At 41.4% G+C, this 8,214-nt stretch overlaps 1 protein-coding gene across 1 annotated transcript; it reads left to right on the top strand.

Moving 5' to 3' along the window:
- Positions 1 to 447: 447 nt before the first annotated feature.
- and2 (actinodin2) lies at positions 448 to 5,702 on the top strand. Its single transcript, XM_042428217.1, has 6 exons — positions 448 to 577; positions 1,165 to 1,256; positions 2,786 to 2,830; positions 3,468 to 3,631; positions 4,155 to 5,057; positions 5,286 to 5,702. The coding sequence occupies exons 2-6, from the start codon at positions 1,184 to 1,186 to the stop codon at positions 5,700 to 5,702; spliced, it is 1,602 nt and encodes a 533-aa protein (XP_042284151.1). The 5' UTR covers positions 448 to 577; positions 1,165 to 1,183.
- Positions 5,703 to 8,214: the final 2,512 nt, after the last annotated feature.

The raw sequence follows: 8,214 nt of genomic DNA, 5'->3' as shown, positions 1-8,214 counted from the left end.
TTCCACTGAATGTTTTATCAACATCACCTCTGTGATAGCCGCCGGCACTTCTTTGTAAATCTTTACTGTAACAGAGGCCTCAAGCTGTGTGGATTTAACAGCTTACAATTTTGCAGTTCACACCCACAGAGCCGTTTATGTAAATTTCAAATCTCAAAATCAACTAGTGGCTTAAAGGCTGTCACCTTGCATGATGACCTTAAATTCCAAACCCGTGAGGAAAGAAACCCGGCGCTAAATGGCACCTTGTTAATGTTTCCTCCACAAGTCGTGCTGCTCACCTCTCCTAATTACAGGACTCCAATTGGTTGGAAGGATGGCATTGTAGGAGCCAATCCTGGAGCGCTTAACAGCATGCCGGAGCCGTATGACATGCCTTTTTGTTTTTAATGATCAAGGAGGCTCCTTAAAAATGTTTCCCTGCCCGTCCATCCCATACAGGGGAGCAGAGAGGTAGAGGGTTTAGACAGCTGAGGCATCCACAGTGCAGCAAGCCCCCCCCTTCAAGAAGCTCAATCCAGAGAGCCAGTGGCTCCAGAGGTGATCACCGGAGGCCTGAACTTCAGCACCTTTGCAGGTAAGGGTGGATGTGAATGCTACATGTGCTGAAGTTTATATCTTTTCAGCTCAGTGAGCCACTGTGAAACTCCAGCTTGATTTTCTTTGGCTGAAAAGTGCAGAAAGTCCTCTGATTTATGAGCCAGAGTGAAACTGTGGAAGACAATCTCTCTTTTTGAAATATCACAGCAGCTATAATTCAACAGCCATCCATGCCGTAACGCAGAAGAATATTTCAAGCTTTTGGCTGTTTGATTGTTCCATTCACTCGCTTTATTTGATAGTCTGATATTCAGAACTAAAGGCTGATTTCTCACAGTAATCCTTGAAAAGCTCTATTACAGCATGTCCCCAATCCGCTCTATTGTCTTGACATCAGCCAGTTAAATAAAAGCTCTCTCTTTGTTCCGAGTGCATTGTCTTCTCGTGGATTTTCATATCTAACATTTTGCTGAAAAACTAAACAAAGCCAACAAGACTAAGGGATCAATCTGCGTCTGGCTAAATTGCAATATTACAGTATCAAGTTCATACTGTATTAACCATCAGCAAATATGGAACTGTTGCAAAATTTACACTGAATATTGTTACTGTCTTTTCCCTCAGGAAGCACATAAAACAGAAAATGGCACGCGTCGGACGACCATCTTTTTCCCTGATCCACACAGGACTCCTGTTAGCGGTTGTTTTATTACCAGGTGAGAACTTGATTTACAAATCTGAACTGAAAAGACTTTAATTATGACTTTATATCTGAACTTTGTCACGACCATTAAGTTGGCAAATGAATATAAATATACTCTAATGTGATGGTAGTTAACAATGGCACAGACAGGTTTGTTAAATCCCCGAAACACTACTGAGAACATGACTTCATTGCGCTCAATCACTGATAATGAGGTCGTGTTCTCAGTAGTTTTTCAGGGGCTTTCATGTTCCAGACTTACACTCAAATTATACTTGGTGGCTTTTTATCTCTGAAATTTTAATATCAGTATCTTTAAATCTTTCAGACAAAAGACAAAATCCAGGATAAAATAATGATTAAATAATAGTACTAAAAGGAAATTGATATTCCCACTTGATATTTCTGGCAGTGAGTAACCTTGAAATATCATTTAGACCAAGTCAAGTTGAGTCAATTTTTATTTATAAAGCCCAAAATCACAAATTTACCTCAGTGACCAGTGATTTCCAACCTTGTTTTATGACCCCTTACTACTTACAAACCTGTGTCAAAGGTTATTCCTTAGTGTAGTTGTGCAAAAGTCCAAAGGGTCATTTTTCATTCATTTTTCAGATTGTTTACTATAATTTTCAGAAGCCTGGAGAGGTAAAAAAAAGTATGCAAACAGCAGAAAAAATTAACATAATTTTGTGTAGCAGAAAAATCCCCTCAGATTTATCATAGGAGGTCTGGATCCCCAGTTCGAAAACCACCAGTTTACACCATCTTATAGGGAAAAAAATGTACAGATCATATGTTAAATGAATATGTTTTTCTGTTGGTCAAAAATATCATGTGAGTCATTAGGTTGCATTAGAGGAATTTGGACTCATGACCTTCTAAAATCTTGGCTGCGGCTCTGCATGCTGGCACAGAGTTAAAAAGACACTATTACCCTTATCTCCTTAATAGTAAAATAACACGTTACTTTAAAATCTTTCTGAAGTTATAAAAAGATATTTGAATGAGATGGAAGTTTCTGCCACAATCAGCTGACTTGGCTGTTTTCTTATAGTCATAAACTTCTGAAGGAAACCCCTGGTGGAGCAGAAGACACTCCACATATGGAAAATAGGGATGCACACAGACATGTCGCCTCCCTCCTGCCATACATTTTTACAATGTATTGGTAATTGGTTTGTGTGAGGGCCCACTCTTTGTAGTTTTACAGGTTAACTTTAAGGGGGCCCCCAGTAGTTGCATAAATGCACAGGCTCCAAAAGTCTGGTTCAAAGCCTGACTGAGTGTGGGGCTGGGTGAGGGGTTTGGGGGAGGAGGAGGAGGAGGAGGAGGAGGAGGAGGAGGGTGTTTAATCTGCAGGATGCTGCCTGTGCCGGGGCGCCAGAGCCCGAGCACCTGCCGTGTTTCACCTAGGGGCTTATTAGCGGGTCAGCGTTTTCCCTGATGTTTTGGGGAGGGGAGGGGGGGAAGCTCAACATCTGGTTCTAGTCAGCTAATGTCCCTGTTGCTGCTAATGTGGCTGCTGCTTGTGTTTTACAGAGTTTCTGGGGGCCGTTCCAGTGGAGCAGCACAAGGAGGAGGAAGGTGAGGACCAGTGTCGTGGCATGTGGGACATGTTAGCGGTGGAAGAAAAGTCAGATCCTTTACTTACATTAAAGTACCAATATCACACTATAAAAATACTTATTAGTTAGTTAGTTACTGTCTCATGCACATATAAGAGGAGATGGACTTACAAGACACCAAAATATAGTTGCAGTAGTGACTCATTTGTCAAACATAGAAAGGAACAAAACATCTTACATGACATTGCAAACAAGGAACTTTGTCTGCTGTACTGTGCTCTACAAATATAATCAGCCAGACAAAAGGTTTCCCTTCCTGACACACAGCTCAAGCTTCTTATAATCATTGTCAGTCAATCAAAATTATTATACTTTATCTGATTGTTAATACAGTTGAGTTTCACAGTTGTTAAGTGACTAAAATATCACAATACAAACATTAAATAACATAAAACATTAGGTCCAGACAATATTTCATATATAGTACAATTCTGCTTAATTATGCTCAACCATTACTTGGATTTTGTGAGTCTGACGACATAATATCTCACACATCGTCTATACTCAACAAATGAAAACTATCTTTTGAAATGAACTACATTCAGTACGGCTTCTGGCAGCAGCACATTTAATTTAGCTCACTTTCTCCCTCTCAGTGCCTGCAGTGTCTGACGATGTGAAAGCCGACGCCATGGCCAACCTGAAGAAGCTGGTTCGCAACAGAAGGAACGTCCCCGTCTTGGCTGTGCCCCAGTTTAAACGCCTTCCCGACTTCTGGGGATGGTACAAGTACTTCATGGACAGCCACAACCAGGAGGGAGTGAGTGGAATTTGTTTCATATTCATTATTTAGTTTCTTGCAGTCATAATTATGAAACAGTGCTTGTTCCTTCTTCTGAAAGGCAACAATTTGTGTCACCAGTTTGCATTTTAGGAAGAGTTTTTTTTTTTTTTAATCAAAGAAGCACTCAAAATTTAATGCTGGAAAAAGACTAATTTTAGCAGCTTCTTGATGTAGTTTTAAAAGGTTCCTTATTTTTGCAATTCAGAGTACAACAATAAATTCTTTATTGCTCAGACCATGATTATATAAAATTATTAATATGCCATTTCCCTTAGTACCAGAGAGAGTACCACGTCTTCTTTAACAGTCAGTGAGCTGAAAAAGTGCATGCATACCTCCACAGAGGATTTGTGTGAAAGTGTTTGTCTGTCAAGGCCTTGATTTGAGTGATTTCCTCTTTGTTTTACTTTTATTTGGGTTTTATTCTCTACAGCATTTAAATAATTTTTGATCAGAACAGATTTATTCAGTTTGTCCCTTCTTTTACTCTGTGTTTCAGGTTGAGGATTTGGATCGTCTGTACATGGCTTACCTGCAGAACAAGCACAGGTCAGAGGAGGGGCCCACCTTCAACCACTACCTCAAGCACCTTAGTGAAATCTACAAGACCTGTGCCGATTCTGATGATCCAGAGTGCATTGCAGAGTCCACTAGCAAGCCAAAGGCTGCAGTGGTGATGCCTGCTCCCATCAAGTCTGCTCCTGTCAGGTTGTGCAACCCCTACCTCGACCCCTACTGCCTCTTCCCCCTCGTCCCCAAGGCTGCTGTCCCTGAGCCAGCTCCAGCTCCAGCTCCAGCCAAGGTGCCTGCTCCTATCCTCACCCCCATGCTGCCCATGCCCCTGAAGAGCCCCACTGGTTTCTACTACTATGCCCCCGTCCTGGAGTCCTTCCTGAGCCCTGAGCAGAAGGCTGAGCTGCTGAGGATCTGCAACGCTGAAGATGTGGAGTGTCTGCAGTACCACCTGAGGGCAGCTTATGGCTACCGCCCGGCCCCTGGTCCAGCTCCATCCTACAGCGCCCTCAAATGCGACCCCAAGGACCCCTACTGCATGCCTCTCCTGGTCCAGAAGGCCCCCACTGGCTTCTACCATATGCTCTACCCCAGCTGTGACCCAGCTGTCGATCCTCTGTGTGTCGGCAACGTTGCTGCTCCTGCTCCCCTGGCTGCCGAGGAGGCCCCTAAAGAGCAGCACTGCAACCCTCTCTTCGACGCAGGCTGCAACCCCCTGACTGCCACCAAGCTGTCCGGCCTCACCAAGCCCGTGCTGGAGTACGCCCCCAAAGACGAGCCTGCACCTCCTGCCGCTCCTCTGACCTGCGACCCTCGCTATGACCCATACTGCATACTGGCAGCCGCCGCTGCCCTGCGCAAGCCCCCTCCACAGATCCCCGAGCACCAGGTCTGAATTTGAAGTCCTGCTACTAGGGTTAAATAGTTCAGTGTTTTGACTAATCTATTGTAATCTTGCTTGTTGAATGGTTCTATTAATTGTCTATTCTTTTTCATTTGGTTTATTAAATAATGTAGTGACATGAAATGGGTGTTGCATAATGCTTTCACATGCTATTTTAAGCTGCTTTGCATCTATTTTGAACCAAAAACACAAATACATCAATCAATCAACCAGGTCCGCTACAAGCTCGGCGTCCCCGGAAAGACCAAGGATGGCCACGACTGTTATGTGCACTATGACAAAGACTGCACCCCGGTGGAGTCTGGCCCCAAAGCCAAAGCTGACATCAAGGCTCCTGCCAAGCCCCTCTGCCATCCGTTCGACCCCAACTGTGGTAAGTTTGCTTCACCCTCAGCTGTTGAGGCCCTGAAACCTGGCAAAGATGGCATAATCCTGCCTGACCCTCACTGCGACCCGGAGTACGACTACAACTGCCGCCTGCGCCGCGCTGAACCCGCCGCTGCTGCTGATGAGCCCGCCGCTGCTGAGGAGAAAGCTGCTGATGAGCCCGCCAAAGAGGCCGCTGTCCCACAGGCCGCTGTCCCACGCTTTGAAGACTTCCTCAGGGGCGTCATGAGCCAGTACAAGTAGATTTAAGAAACAACATGACATCAGAATCAACAGCACCCTCTAGATAATCTACCTGGAAGAAAGGAAGCTCACTCTGTCTGTAGTAGATTTATGGATTTCATGGACCACAACCACACCTCCACAATATCTTTATAAAACTATCAAATAGGAAATGTTGTAGCTTTTAAATAGTGAATCTGATTCTCTCAGACAATCTGAAGGTTTCCTAGTTTTGTTCTGTTTTATAAAGGGAGAACAATTAAAGGGGCCCAATACGTTTACCAGCAGTACAGAACATTATGTGAAACTCGTTGATTGAATACTACATGTATGTATGTTTGTAGAAAAGAGTCGTATGTATAGATGTGTAATAGAGTAGCGTCAGTGGGTCAAAAATTTCTCTCTGTTGTACATTCTCTGTTTCTAATTGAGTTACCCTAAATGTAATTTAATGTTGTTTTCCACAGTTTTCTGTAACTCTAAACCTCATAATGCCTCATCTGTTTAGTTTTTATGAAGTTCTAAATAAAAAAAGATTTGAAAAGTATTTTCCTTTCTTTCTAAAGGTTAAACCATCAACACACTAAGATTACAGACACATCTGCTTTGCAGCTAAAGATAAAGAAAACTCATAATAGGAGCAAAGCATCACTATTTAAGTTTTTCATAAATATACAAGAACTAATTAAAATGTACACATCATTTTAGTCACCAGCTGTTGCAACTAACATGCAGCACATGGTTGGGCCTCAGTGTCCCAGCTGGCAGGTCGAACCCTAACGCTCCACCATTATGAAAAAAGCTTGCTATTTGTTATGTTTGTCATCACTTAAAATATATTTTTGCATAAAAGCACACAACACTGCCAGGCCCTTCAATTAAAGATGCATTAATATTTTCAAAGATGATACCAATGTCTTATATGTTTTCTATTCTGTTCAATATTTTCCAAGATCATAACTTAAAGGAGGAGTGCAGGCTAGGCTAACTGCTAACCCATACAAACCAGCAGTTCCAACAATCATGCTGCCTAATGTTCGTTCTCTGGACAGCAGAATTGATTATAAACTCCCCCATCAGTGCTGGTCACTCGTTGACATGCAAGAGCTGTCTGTGTCAAACTGGGACATGTACTTTTCTTTCTAAATGCACTTTAATGCGCTGTGCTGCTAACTGCTCGTTCTTTTTTTGTTGTGTTTTGTTAGGGTATTTTTAGATATACAGTATATCTTTATCCTTTCTGTTGTTATTGCACTGCTGTGGGCTGGGAGGACCAGCATTTTGTTTTTTTGTGTTTGCAAATACACAAGAAAAAATGACAATAAACTAAATCTTGAATCTTGAATCTTAAAGGATCAGTTCACCCAAATCACAAACAAACAAAAACAACCCAAAGCGGTGTCTAGCCTTACACACATATTCAGTTACATGTGGAGAAGTTGTGTTATCTTTGCTGCCAAAACATCAGTATAAAGGAGGTAGATGGAACCTCAGTGTTGGTATTTAAATATTTGAACAATTACATTTTAAAAACTCAACAGCATCTTATCTTTTCAGAGACATTGTCATAGTTTTCCACATTTGTCTAGTTTATGAGTGATAATGAATAAAATTCAGAGATCATTGCACACTCAAGAATCATGATCAAGCGGTAGAAGAAGTATTCAGATCCTATACTTAAATAAAAGTACCAATACAGCAATGTAAAAATACTCCATTACAAGTAAAAGTCCTGCATGAAAAATCCTACTTATGTAAAAGTACATAAATATTATCAGCTTGATGTAGTTAAAGTATTGCAGTAAAAGTAGTGGTTTGGTTCCTCTGACTGTTATATTATTATATATGACATCATTAGATTATTAATACTGAAGCATCAGTCTGTAAGCAGCATGTTACTGTTGTAGCTGCTGGAGGTGGAGCTAGTTTGAACAACTGTATACACAGTTAGCTAGTTTATTCCAGTGGCTCTCAACCTAGGGGTCCGGCCCCTCCAAAGGGTCACCAGATAAATCTGAGGGGTCGTGAGATGATTAATGGGAGAGAAAAGAAGAAATAACAAAGTTCTGATACACAAATCTGTTGATTTTTGGTGAAATATTGGATCATTTAAACATTTATTGAAATGAAACCATGTGAGAAGTTTAGAGGGAAAATCACTATTTGGTGGAGCTGTTAACAACTCATAAACATCTGAAATGTGACCCTGACTACACACTGCTTTTAGTAAGAGGACGAAAGCCAAAAAGGTTGGAAACCACTGGTTTAATCTTTAACAATGTGTTATTTTAAAAGCTTGTTATGTTATCTATTGTGTCAAATCTTCATCTGAAAATTAACTAAAGCTGTCAAATGAATGTAGTAGAGTAGAAAGTACAATATTTCCGTCTGAATTGTAGTGGAGTGGAAGATTAAACTCAAGTATAGTACAAGTACCTCAAAATTATACATAAGTACAGTACTTGAGTAAATGTACTTAGTTTCTTTCCACCACTGTGATCAAATAATCCTGAACCAAACCCAACAGTCACAA

Source organism: Thunnus maccoyii, chromosome 12 (genome assembly GCF_910596095.1).
Source record: "Thunnus maccoyii chromosome 12, fThuMac1.1, whole genome shotgun sequence".
In the NCBI taxonomy this organism is placed as follows: Eukaryota; Metazoa; Chordata; class Actinopteri; order Scombriformes; family Scombridae; genus Thunnus; species Thunnus maccoyii.
The sequence above is the reverse complement of the archived record's forward strand: the minus strand, read 5'-3'. Positions and strand labels throughout refer to the sequence as shown.

Bases quoted from the DNA above. Each gene is read 5' to 3' on its own strand.
- and2 (XM_042428217.1), top strand. From the start codon at position 1,184: ATGGCACGCGTCGGACGACCATCTTTTTCCCTGATCCACACAGGACTC. The intron at 1,257-2,785 runs GTGAGAACTTGA...TGTGTTTTACAG, and splicing joins AGCGGTTGTTTTATTACCAG to AGTTTCTGGGGGCCGTTCCA. The intron at 2,831-3,467 runs GTGAGGACCAGT...TCTCCCTCTCAG, and splicing joins GCAGCACAAGGAGGAGGAAG to TGCCTGCAGTGTCTGACGAT.